Source organism: Podarcis muralis, chromosome 12 (genome assembly GCF_964188315.1).
Source record: "Podarcis muralis chromosome 12, rPodMur119.hap1.1, whole genome shotgun sequence".
In the NCBI taxonomy this organism is placed as follows: Eukaryota; Metazoa; Chordata; class Lepidosauria; order Squamata; family Lacertidae; genus Podarcis; species Podarcis muralis.
In genome coordinates this window covers 10,737,196-10,750,535 of record NC_135666.1, presented here as the reverse complement: position 1 = coordinate 10,750,535, position 13,340 = coordinate 10,737,196, and the positions used below count along the sequence as shown (strand labels likewise).

The window sequence follows — 13,340 nt, the reverse complement described above, 5'->3', positions numbered from 1 at the left end:
CACTGTCTTTTGGGGAAAATTTTCCACCTGGTTATGGGTTATTTGGGTTTTTAGAAATTGAAATTTGGTAAAGGGTGTGAAAATGAATTTGTGTACGAGAGGCTATAGGGAAAAACAGCACAGCCCCAGGATCCATTCTCAATCCTTAATCCTACATAAAGATCAGTGCTGTGTGTTAAATGTCTGCCAGGCCTGGTAAACTCTAGAGCCAGGATGCAAACTATGGCCACATCCACCCCATACATTTAAAGCGCTCTTATTCCTCTTTAAGAGTCATGGATCCCCCATGCCCAAAATCTTGGGAACTGGAGTTTCAGCGTTTCCTAAGGATTCTCAGCTCCCTTACCAATGATAGTTCCCAGGATTCTCAGGGGAAAACCGTAACTCTTAAAGTGGAATAGAATGCTTTGAGGGCTCATCCAGACTTCCTTTTGTGCTGCGTTTCTAGTCACAGGCCTGCACTTTAAAGCACCATGATGGTAGCTCAGTCGGTACAGCATGAGACTCTTAATCTCTGGGTCCTGGGTTCGAGACCCAAATTGGGCAAAAGATTCTGGCATTGCAGAAGGTTGGACTAGATGATCCTCGGGATCCCTTCCAACACTACATTTCTATGTCTGAATGCTTTTTTATTCCCCGTGAAAACCCACTCTTTACTGCTGAATGGGAGCAAAACAATTCAGGAAAACCTGAATTGCCGTTTGTTCAAATTTAGTGTTAAAAAGCTACTGGGAAGAATGGAAAAAGGGGGTTCAAACACAGCGCTTTAAAGCACAGACGTGCACATAGAAAGTAAAGGGCCAAAAGTGTGGATGAGCCCTAAATGTATGCAGCGGAGGAGACAAAAAAAGCCTCAGAAAGACTGGCAACAGCAAACATGAAAAGATGTTTGGTATTGTCTTCTGAAAGATGGCTCCCAGGCACTCAAATGTATTAGCATTCCTATGGCAATTCAAAACTCCTCAAGAGCACCAGGTTGAGGAAGGCTGTTGTAGCCAATATAACTTATGGCTGATTCGTGCATTTGACATTTTTAGGTTCGAGAAATATCTGACTTGTGGGTTAGGGACGTCACATGTATGTACTTTCAGTGGCTGGGTTCTTGTGAACAAACATGGCACTGGGAGCCTAATCTTTCTCTTAACACTGCCTTGGCGTTGGTTTATTGGGCGGCTAGCCCATTTCAACCCATGTGCACCATTTGCAGCGGGTGCCCTATGGTTTTATTACGCCATTTAAATGTGGGGGGTTTTCGGTAGCTGAGTTCAAGCAGCAAAATGTTAATCAGCTCATGCGCTGGCCTAGATACAGACTGAAGGAGTAAAATATCTTGGTTTAGATGAGTCTATAAGTGTAGGGAATGTATGTGCCCTGGAAATTGGGTGGTGCCCTCATGCCATGCCCTCTCCTTGGGCACACTTGAGACATAACATTTGCCTAACACCTACATCCACGAAGCCCAGAACAGCTGGATTTAAACTGCCCAGTTTCCCAGCCCTTTGCAAATATTACTTCCAATGTGTGGCTATTTGGTAGTCACAGAAGCAGGAGTGGCACACATGCTAGATAGGTGAGATCTTTTCCTAACGTGGGGATGGCTCTCTGCATTTAGAGCCTTGTTCAAATAAATAGCTTCAGGCAGAAGAGAAATCTTATCTGTCTATGTTAACTCTTAATGCAGGATATAGTAGGAATGAGGAACCGTAGAACTATATAGTGTACCAATTTGGACATCATGCCAAACCATAGTTTAGCAAGGCAAGAACGAGATGCAGGCTTATATACTCTTCCTCCCCTCCCAGAAGCAAAGCCTTCTTCCTTCTTATGGCAGCTCTGGAGGAGAGCAGCTCTGGTTTTTGCTTAACCAGTGGTTTATTTTTAACCATGGCTGGTTTGAAATGTGAACTTCAAACCATGGTTTATGAAGCTGGCTTGTTCAAACAAATCACAGTTAATACTATCGTTTAGGGTTCTGATATCAGTGGTTAATCAAAAGTGGAAGCAAAAGTTTCTGGACTCCACTTTGTAGCTGTGCTGGAGGAGAAAAGGGGGAAATGCATGGATAGGGGGCTCACCTAGGCTCCTTCGCATCACTATGAACCATGGTTTGCTGTAACACCCAAAGGCAGCCTTTCTGTGAGGGGTCTGGTTGACGGCAACACTTGCCTCACCTTCTGGCAGCTTTTGTGGGTGCACAAAAGGCCACCTTAAAGCTGGAGAAGCCAAATTGTTTTCTTTGGAGCACCTCATTACTGAGGCAGGTTTGTCAGCCAGATGTGCGCCCAGCCTGAAATGTGTTTGTAAAGTGCTGTAGGACAAGGAATGCGGCAGGATTAGCTCGTAAGGGAATCCACCAGGGTGGGCATCAGTCAAAGCTGAAGCTACTCCTACAAGCAAGCTGGATGAATTTATCAGAGGAGGAGGGAGGCGAAAAAGGGGGTATATTGCAACATATGGCATTTATCAATTGTTTCATTTACAGCTTAGGATGAAAAACGAAAACAAAAACACAACTAAGGAATGAACAAATGATGGAAGGAAGGAAGGAAGGAATGATGGCCCTCACAACATGCTGTGGATGTCCGTGGACAGATGGGCTTCAATGATGGGTCATGTGGGTTGTTGTTTTAACTGAATCTTACCCTCATCCCTTCAAATCGTGATAGTGCTCTTAAGGGTCTCAGAGCTCTGAGGGTCCTAAGGGATTTAATGGGACCCATTTCGGAGTATCCAAGTGTACTAGCTATGAGGCTTACTAATGAGACCTGAATGGAGACACAAAATGGAAAAGTCCAAACCATTAGCACAAATCCTACCATTCAGCTTCTCTTCTCTGGATTTTCACCTGTAAAGATAAGCCTGGTTAATCAACTGATGAAGAAAGAGCCTAAAAGGAGGGAAAATATATAGCATTAACCCAGCACGAAGGCAGGGGCAAAACAACCCCATCAGCATTCTCATGTATAAAAATCACTTCCAGGAGACCTTCAGGATATAGACCCATTCACTGATTTCCAGTGCAAAATGAAACCACAAGACTTCAAAACCAGAGGGAACCCCCATCTTAAATGTTGTCTTACTTTCCTCAAGGTGACCACATGGAGCTCCAACTGATGTCAAAAGTTGGTCAGAAAAAGGAAGGAAGAAGGACCAGCAAAATTTAATTCTGGCAGTGTTTTCCTGAAACACAAACTTTTTGTGTGTGCAGTTGATTTGAATTTTTTTTATATAATTGAATGGAAACAGCAGAGATGTGGGCACAGCTCCCATTATTAAATTATGCAAACACTGTAATTTTGTGCCCTCAAAATGAATCACTTTGCAAGACCCAGCCATTTATTACGATCCTTTGAAAAAGAATGCCATAGCCTGTGATGTATCTCTGTAATACCCAATTTTGTTGTGTGTGTGTGTGTGTTTTAAATGGTGTTGGATCTGTGTCACTATGTTACACCCTTCTCTATAAAGAACTGTACCCATTGCCTTGCTTTGGATTAGCAAAATGAAGCCGCCATGGGCCACCTTAAGGAAAGACTTGATGGCCCGTTAACCTGTGGGAAAGAGAGAGAAGGTGCTGATTACTGGAGGTGAACACACTTCATAGACACTGAAAGACGACAACCCTTACCCTTATGCTCTCAAATCGGGACAGGGCTCGGAGGGGCCTCAAGGCCCTCAGCGTCCTGAGGGATTTCATAGCGGCCAGGTGGTCATAGCCGAGAATTGATCCTATCTGGCAAATAACTGAAATCTGTGCAGATCGAATGGAATTTGAAATTATTGGTCAAGGCGAGCAAAGAGAGAAAGGAAGAGACACAGAGAGAAAATAGGAACAGCACAATCGGGGGAAGATTCTGAGAACCCAGGTAAAGTCACTAGGCCATTTTGATACAAGTGCAGGTGTAGGATGTGAGCGAACAGGGGCTACGTTTCTAACGAAGCGTCTGCTCCATTGGTGCCACGTAGCTCACGAAAGTGCTTAAAGTGGGCTGTGCAGTGGAACGAATGTCCAACTAAACATTCAGCTCTGGGATGAAAGAGTGGTGGAAGGTCAAAATCTGGGTGGGAATAAATTGGAGGGTGGGAATAAAATTTAGACATTGGGGTTGGGACAGGGGACCTACCAGGATAAGTGGCAGTGTGGCTGCCATCTTCCTTGCTCCCAACAATGCCTCAGGTACAACACAATACAGGACAGTATCCAAAGAAGCAGATCTGCTGGCTCAAGGACTTTTGAGTGGGCAGCAGAACTTCCCCTCCCTCTCCTCCCCTTGCATTTCCCCCAATTTGTTGTAGGTTTTCTTCCAATCCTCCAGAGCAGATTTGGGGAGAGTACAGGAGATGTGAGGGGAGAAGGGAGGGGAGGGAAGTTCTGCTGCACAGGTGGAAATCATTGTGCTAGCTAGTGGATCTACTTGATAGTGTCATTCCAAAGAGACAATCAGACAAAACATAGCCACCTGTTGGGCCACCAGGAGAGGCCCATCACCACCTCTTGGGACAGTGGCCAAATGGTAATTTTAAAAGGGGGGAGGTGCTGCCACTGTGGCTTGTCCCAAGAAGCCTCCGCTCCAATTTTTCAATTTTCTCCACCCCGCCCCCCAGTTTTCTGCCCCAAGTACTCCCCAGTCTTCCTCCTCACCGTCACAAGGTTTTTACAAATCAAATTAGGTTGTTTTAGTACCCAGCTGCTGGTTGGCTTGTGTTTATCGTTCTGATTTTATGGCTATTTTATCGTTTTATGTGGTGATTTGTTATGCTTATCTTTACAAGATGAACTCTGCTGATTCAGTCTTTAACGTACCTTGTCCTGGGCTCCCTTGGGAGGAAGAGCGATTCACAAAACCAACAGCTGAATTGATTAAAGTAACTAGATGCAACAGGGGCACCCTCATTTCATTGACTTGTGCACCTAATTCATTCATGAGTAAGTCAAAACCTTGGGAAGGAGGCACAGCTGGGTGGGAGGACGCCTGCTTTGCCTGCAGAATGCCCACAGTCCCTGCATTGCAGGGGGTTAGACTAGACAACCCAAAGGGTCCCTTCCAACTATGACTCTTGTACACTTAAACCGTGAAATGCACTAGAAGAAGAAGAAGAGTTTGGATTTGATATCCGGCTTTATCACTACCCGAAGGAGTCTCAAAGCGGCTAACATTCTCCTTTCCCTTCCTCCCCCACAACAAACACTCTGTGAGGTGAGTGGGGCTGAGAGACTTCAGAGAAGTGTGACTAGCCTAAGGTCACCCAGGAGCTGCATGTGGAGCGGGGAATCAAACCCGGTTCACCAGATTATGAGACTACTGCTCTTAACCACTACACCACACTGGCTCTCATTACAGGTGCTGCTGTCCTCCTGACATAGATTTATCAGGTGTCTGTTCTACGGATTAGGCAGGGAAAGGCTGCAATAGCTGGCAACTCTTTGAAGCCTTGGACACAGTCCATAGGTTGAGGTGAGTTGACTAAATACTCCGCTGTTGATTTTGGAGGTATTTCATTTCTCCCTGTCAAATTTTATTCATAGGAGAAACCTCAACCGTATAGGCTTGGCGCTTTGGACTTGATTAAATGTGACCTCGGAAGATATTTTTAAAATAATCAAACAGCTTTCAAAATCCGTGCTGACTGCCCCACATAGCCCAGGCAAACGCGGAAGTCAGCACTTTTCAAAGAGAGCTTCCCTGCCCCCCCACCGCTCCCCCCCCCCAATGCAAGCTTGTTAAGCAAGACCTGATTCTTTCCAACACATCTGCCTGAGCCTCTCTCTCCCGATGAATGTTGCATCCATAATCCTGTCCTGCTAGAATGCCACACAGCAGTGCTTCCAAATGCAAGACTTCCATGCGCCTTCTAGTAATTTGTATGGAATTGGTTTTATGCCTCTGGAAATGCTTGCGGTCTCACTTCACACATTGTTCCTATTAATCACAATTCCCATTTACAACATTTGTATGATGCCCAATAACAAAAGTTCTCCAAGAGAAAAGTAAAGGCAAGATTCTCAATGCTACGTCAACTTGGGTGGCCATAATCTCTTGGATGAGTAAAGCATCCGTTTCTGCACAGGATAACACCCCAGAGCCCCGTGAGGCTGCAAGGCTGACCACTTTTTCTTCCTGATCTGAACTTACTTGCCAATGCAGCTGGAAGAAGTACTGTTAGGAAGCTGGGGTGGAGGGGAAGGTGGTCAGTTCCGCTAGCAAAACCCAGCATTGGTTGCTAGGCATGGACCTAGATCCGAGAGGAGGATGGGGATTAGTGAAATGGCAGCTGCTGTCACACGGCACCGGTGGATGCATAAAACTATTGTCAAAGAGCGAGCCGACAGTAAATCACACCTTAACTCTTTATTAGCAAAAACTTTACAGAGTTGGCTGAGTGTCAGGCCTAATGAGCAGCTCATCCTCAGTAGGTCGTACCCCGTGATTCAGTTGCCAAGACTCAAAGTCCCTGCCTCTCCACAGCCATCTAAGTCCCCTCATCTCCAGGGCTTTCCCCAAATCTTTCCTGCATGTGGCCTGGCACTGTTCCACCCGTTTCAGCCCTCTTCTGGTTCTGTAAGACAATGGAGGAGGTGAGCTTGTCGCAGCAGGAGTGGGAGGCACCCATGACTCTTCGCCAGCCTGACTCATCTCTTCCTCTTGGCTTCACCTGCTTCAGCTTCTGCCTCCGATTCTGGGCTTCTCTCTGCCACAGGCTCTCCCTGCTCACTAAGCCCTGTTACCTCCCCAGCTCCCAACACCTCTTCCCAGCCTTCTCCCTGTGACCCCAGGTTCTGATCCTGCTTTCCTTGGTGGTTCCCCAGCTGGTTCCTCCCACCATTCCTCTGTGTCGAACCAGTCCATGACACCTATGCAGTCCCCAATGGAAGGGTCACTTGGGTGCCTCTTTTCCAGATGAAGGGAGCAGAATCCTCAGAGAGGACCCTTGATCCTATGAACTGCACTGGGGTTGATCATTCTAGGAACACAGGAAGCTGGCATACACTACGTCCAACTATTACTCCATCTAGCTCAGCATTGTCCACACTGACTGGGTCTGTAGGGTTTCAAGCATGGGGTCTCTCCCAGCCAGACCTGGAGATGATGCAGATTGGTTGAGACTTACTGCATGAGAAGCAGTTGTTCTTCCATTGTCTGACAGCTTAGCTAAACTTAAGAACCATCAATAAGTGCCAGAACTAAGACGCACAACCCCCAAAATCTGATGGATTTGAATTGCGGTTTACATAGAGGGAGCTTATTGTGTGTAGTGCTTACTTAACTGAAGTAAAATTGGTTTTATATGGGTGTTTTAACTTGGAACTGTTTAAATTGTATTGTTTATGGATAAATTCTGATGTATTGTTTTTGATATGGGCTAATGGTCGCAATAAATCTATCTATCTATCTTCCATTGAGCTACAACCCTACCATTCAGGTAGCCATCAATGTCCCTGCGACAGCAGCAGCCATTATGCAAATAACCATCTTCCACCGAGAACCATTTGCATGCCTAGCTTCCAATGGGAAGAGGCCGCCATGCTTAAGAGTCCTGGAAATAAAGGGCCAAGAATGCAAAGGCGAGGAGCCACCAGCACTTACCCACTGACCTAGCCAGCGGCAGAGAAAACCTGGTTTAGAAGTTACATTAACGTCACATGCTCATTTTCAGTTGCTAAGCTAATGGGGCAGCCATTTCTCTCTCACCTTCACTGACCTCCCAGGACTGGTTGTGAGGATAATGAAAGGTGGCAATAACTGGGTGGTGAACAGTGGCGTAGAACATAAATAATGAGCAGGCCATGTTGTTATTGTTCCAGACCCTCATTCATATCAGTTCGGAGCCAAGTGAAAGATAAGCTCAAACATCATTAAAGACTTCCTAGCATTTGTCCCAGGGGTATGGCTGCAGATGTGTGGCATTATTTGACACCCAGCCTCGGAGAAGAGGGCACGCAAGGCGAATTCAGGCCAAAAATATGCAGGCTGTCCTCAGCCCCCCTTACCCTCACTTCCTCCGCACTGAGCCCTCCCGGAATCCTCAGCGTTTATAGATATCCTGGCCCCACCTGTTTCATACTCTCATTGGCTGCGGACATTTTTAGCTCATCACGGCTGGTGACTTAATGTTAAGCTTTGGGGGAAACCGGTTGCTGGGTATCCACTCAAGCAAAAACTCAATACCTTTTGGCATCCGGACAAACCAGAGCATTTCCATCAGGGCTCTGTTTGTCGGCAATTATTGACCGTCCCCTGTTCATTCAGATCTGCGTCCAAGGGAAGATGCAGAAATTGGAACATTGTGCCTGGGAGAACCATCGGAAGCGACAGCTCAGGTCACAGAGCTAGATCATGTCCACCCCTGTACTTTTAAACCACATTTAAAGCAGATGCCCCCCCCCCCCGAATCAAGGGGACTCTAGTTTACCCCCTTTCAGAGCTATGATTTCCAGCAGCCTTAACACACTACATACACAGGATTCTTTGGGGGAAGCCATGTGATTTCAATGGAAGGTGTGGATGTGGCCCTAGAGAGCCATGGAAGCAGTCTGTGGAACCTCAGGGGCTGAGCCTTTCCCTCCTTCAACTTTCCCTCCACATCCATCTTTTGCCTATGTGTCTCCTCCATCATAAGGCCTTCTGTTGGAATCGGTTTTCTATAGCATTTTGTACTACAAATATGTACAGTCGTACCTTGGTTTTTTAACAGCTTATTTCTTGAACGTTTTGGCACCTGAATGCTGCAAACCCTGAAGTGACTGTTCTGGTCTGCGAACTATTTTTGGAAGCCGAACGTCTGACGGGGCTTCTGCAGCTTCTGATTGGCTGCAGGAGCTTCCTGCAGCCAATCAGAAGCCGTGCTTAGGTTTCTGAACGTTTTGGAAGTTGAATGGACTTCCAGAATGGATTCCATTTGACTTCCAAGGTACGACTGTACTCAGTGCTTTTTTTCCTAAGAAAATGTTTAGGAGTACTCTCATTTTCCTACTCATATTGAAATACTGCCCCTCAATGAGGCCAAACTTTAAGATTCACAAAATGTTTAGGGATATGCATACCCCTGTGTCCCCTCAGAAAAAAAACCACTGACTGTACTACAAACCTGATATATCGCTTCCTTCCTTACAGACCCTCCAGGGTGTCAAGATCAGCTGAGGACGCCCTCTTGGTAGCTCCACCTCCCTCAGAAGTTCACAGTGGTGGTGGCCTTTTCCGTGGTAGGCCCTCAGCTGCGAAATTCCCTCCTCACAGAGGTACATCTAACTTTTTAGCGAATGCTTAAAGCATACCTCTTCACCCGGCCTTTGACACCTGAAGGGCCCACCCTATTCCTGTGATTGTAATTTGTTTTGACTGTTTTTAATGTTTCATTGTTGTAACCCGCCCTGGGAACTGCTAGTGAAGGGTGTGCAATAATTTTAATAGTAGTAATAATAAAAAAATAATAGCCATCCGCCTTCCCCCTATTTGGTGTTGAGGATGGAGGCGGTGATGGGCCTTCAATTAAAATACAAAGTGAGCCCCAGGCAATTAAATCCTGCGGAAGCACTGGAAGCGCTGATTCTAACGCTTACCAAAATCTCTCTGAATCGACTGAAAATATGCAGATCAAGAATCATTAGCAAAGTAGACCAAACAATACTATTACTAATCAGCTGTGACAGGGAACGAGCTAAGTATGTAAATGTTGAAACTAAGCACTTTCTAGAGTAGTTTCAGATTCCGTTGAATCACCTGGTGTTAACAACTTCTTGGCAGGAAACATGTACTGCCTGGAGGCTAATTAGTAAAATGCTTCTTTTAGTGTCACTGACTGTGAATTTGCTCTTTTGGTAGCGAAGCGGCATTGTCTGACTGAGAGGTGCAACATTATTCACTGTATTCTTCCTGCTTCCGGGACGCGGGTGGCGCTGTGGGTAAAAGCCTCAGCACCTAGGGCTTGCCGATCGAAAGATCGGCGGTTCGAATCCCCGCGGCGGGGTGCGCTCCCGCTGCTCGGTCCCTGCTCCTGCCAACCTAGCAGTTCGAAAGCACCTTCGAGTGCAAGTAGATAAATAGGGACCGCTTACTAGCGGGAAGGTAAACGGCGTTTCCGTGTGCGGCTCTGGCTCGCCAGAGCAGCAATGTCACGCTGGCCACGTGACCCGGAAGTGTCTCTGGACAGCGCTGGCCCCCGGCCTCTTGAGTGAGATGGGCGCACAACCCTAGAGTCTGTCAAGACTGGCCCGTACGGGCAGGGGTACCTTTACCTTTACTTCCTGCTTCCAGATTATATCATACATGTATTGTTTGTGACCCACCAAATGGTGTGGGATGTTTCTGAACGTTCAGTGGGCCTTCTCTTCTCTCTTCTCTCTCACTCTCTCTCACTCTCACATACCCTATTCCTCCACCTATGACAAACTATGGCATGTGTGAACTTTCCCCTATTATTTGTGTATTGTTGTGGTTGGCATCCATCTCTCTTGAGCAACAATGGAGTGTGCCTTTGGGGGGTGAAGTCAAACCACTGCGTCAGCAGCACCAAAGGGAGCTCCCCGGGGCACAAGCCTGGGCAGTGTTTATGGAGGTCCTGGGCTGCCCAGACAACAAGACCCTCACCGAGAGACAACAGGACTGCTCAAGGTGCCCCGACTATAAAATTGGAGAAATCGAGATATATATAGCTGCACCGGCACCATATCTCTTCTTTCTCATATCCAAAAATGCAAGAAGGGCTTTTACACTCGCCAGAAGCTTCGCTCTGCCCTTGCCAGTCCTGGAAGGATCCTTTAAATAAGTCCCATATGCTCAGAGACTTTGTGCCTGTTCACTGGGGGATATAGGAAGCCCAGAGCACTTGTTCTTTAGATGTTCCTTTTATGAAGAGGCTAGTGAGACTATTGATCCCCTGCTGCTGACCTCCCGGAAAAGCAAAAATTTGACCTTTTCCTGTTAGACAAAGATCTTAAGACGACCCGGATGATCGCCAGATTCTGTGTACAGATCTGTAGGCGCAGACCATCCCCCAACCCAAACTAGTTCGTTAAGAAAATCCCCAAACTCGGTTCCTTGGGTGACTCTGGGTCATCTCTCTGTGGTAGCTTATCTTAAAGTTTTAAGTGTCTATACGCTTATTACATTTATAAATTTTAAATTTATTGTTGTACATTGTTTTAAATGTTTGCTTTCCTTCTGGGATTGTACCCCCAAGTGTGTTTTATAAGCTGGGCTCCGACCATAATAAATTATCTATCTATCTATCTAACAAGACCCTCCTCTTGGCCTCACTGATGTGGTCCAAAGGAAAGCAGAGCAAGACGTTTGGCACCAGCTTGGCTGCAGAAGTTGCCAGAAGGAGGCATGCAAGGCACCATCCAACTGCCTTAGGGACTCCATGCTGGATTTGACAAGGTTTTACTCCTGAGCCTTTTCTTTCGAAGATGTCCCATGAGGCAGCTCTTGGGGATGGGATGCTTATAGTGGTAGGGCCTCATTCTTAGAATACCCTCTCATAAATAGATTCAGGAGACGCCTTCATTAATGTGATGTATACTGCTTTATTGTACAGGTATTTGGGCTTTTATGCTGGGGATCTCTTATGTTTACGTCCGTATCACAGTGCAATTATGTTATTACGTTTTTACATCAACAATGCCTAGCGAATTTATTTCACGAAGTGTCTCATAGATGCAAGCAATAAATAAATAAATAAATAAATAAATAAATAAATAAATAAATAAATAAATAAATAAATAAGATACCTAGGAACCAAATTAAAACTTCTTTTCATTCAATGAGATTTATTTCCCTGTTTTTACCATTTTATGCTTTTGTAGTTGCTGCCGTTCTCACTTGCTTGCTTTTAATGATGCTTGCATCTGTAACTGGTGGCTGTTTTATTTATTTATTTTAATTGTTCAGTTGTGGTTTTTTTTCCTCTTTTGCTCACAGGTCACTTTGGGTATGACTGTAGAAAACTTGACTCATAATGCTTTCAAGTAAATGTCAGAAAGACCACTTGCCCCTGTACAGACCTGAAAGATCAATGGGATCACCTGGGGAAATTCAGCTTGTGTCACTGCCCTAAAGAATATCATAGGGCGGTGATGTGGAAATGGGCATTTCCTGCTACTTCCCCTGTACTGTGGAGTGCTGCTCCCTCTGCTATCAGTTAATTCAGGTACCTTGTAAAGCAATATACCTAACCCTTTTGCCCAGGCAGTGCTGGATTTAGGGCAGAGCAGGTGGTTCTTCTGCACAGGGCGCTGAGCCAAGGAGGCACAAAGTAATAATATTAATAAACCTATATTTTTACAGGTACCCACCCAAAGTTAGTGGGGCACCAAATTTTGTCTTCGCTCAGGGCACCATATTACCAAAGTCTTCCTTTGCCCCAGGTGTTCCCTGAGTCTGTTTTGTGTGCTTGAATTCCTGTTTTATCGGTTTTCATATTACCATTCTATGCTGTATTTTTGTTTTAATTAAGTTGCCTATTTTTATGTTATGCAGTGCTTAAGAGATTTTTAAAACATTAAATGGCTTATAAATGTGTTTAACTTAATAAACAGATAGGCGGATGATAGAGGTTAAAACATGTGACATGGCTGCTTGCATTCCTCCGGTCAGTAGAGGGCGGGGTTGAGACGAAGAGATAGTCAGGGGAAACACACTTTGTGGTTTCCCACTAAACACCCAAGCTCTGCCCCTTCCTCCTGCACGCTATCACTCTCTCATCCTGCACAAGGCAGCCATGAAAGTACCTCACATGATTTAGGCTCAGACTCCAAAGCCATCCTTGTGCATATGAAGCAACTATAAATAAATAGCATGTTTTATTTACCAGTAGGATTCCTGCACATTTTATTTCTCCTCTTTTAGCAATGCTAGTTATGTGTTAATTAAAGAGATGGTGGGTGGTGGGTTATCTTCTGATTCCAAGCTACACACTCACTCACTCACTATGAGCCAATGATTATTTTTTGGCATTGTTGAAGTAGCAGCCAATAAAGTTCACTGGGGACCAAATCAATACACTGGTTTTTTACCATGTCACATCATCACACATTTTGAATTGTTAAACGTTAGTGAGGACATGTCTGATTGCTGAGGTTTTTTGTGGTGGCCACACATCAGCCCTAACATCAACTGAGAAGGAAGGCAAAAAAAGGCTATACGTTTAGACAAACTCTGTGGGCTTCCTTAACTTGCTAAAGGCTTCTCCACCGGAGTTGGCACCATTGCTATTGCTAGATCCAGTGCCACATTGTTCTCAAAGCAATCTGCTGTTTCTCTTATAACAAAAATGCATTGGAAATCCACTACCTTCGCATGAAAGACTTTTAGAAACAACAACATACGATTTGAGTCTGGTGG

The 13,340-nt window shown here is 45.4% G+C and overlaps 1 protein-coding gene across 10 annotated transcripts in view; it reads right to left on the bottom strand.

Annotated features, from left to right (window-relative positions):
• The window catches only part of LOC114607605 (sodium channel protein type 5 subunit alpha-like), a 301,831-nt gene that overhangs the window by 26,986 nt on the left and 261,505 nt on the right, over nt 1–13,340 (bottom strand). For 4 of the 10 annotated variants that reach the window (XM_077936714.1, XM_077936720.1, XM_077936715.1 and 1 more), the window contains 2 exons: nt 3,629–3,751; nt 2,643–2,765 (listed from right to left, as the gene is read on the bottom strand). The exons of 1 other annotated variant lie outside the window; for it this stretch is intronic. In XM_077936714.1, the coding sequence (XP_077792840.1) occupies nt 2,643–2,765; nt 3,629–3,751 (246 nt within the window). Of the gene's footprint in view, nt 1–2,642; nt 2,766–2,816; nt 2,846–3,628; nt 3,752–13,340 lie in introns of all 10 variants that reach the window. 5 more of the 10 variants (XM_077936718.1, XM_077936722.1, XM_077936719.1 and 2 more) reach the window with 3 other exon arrangements.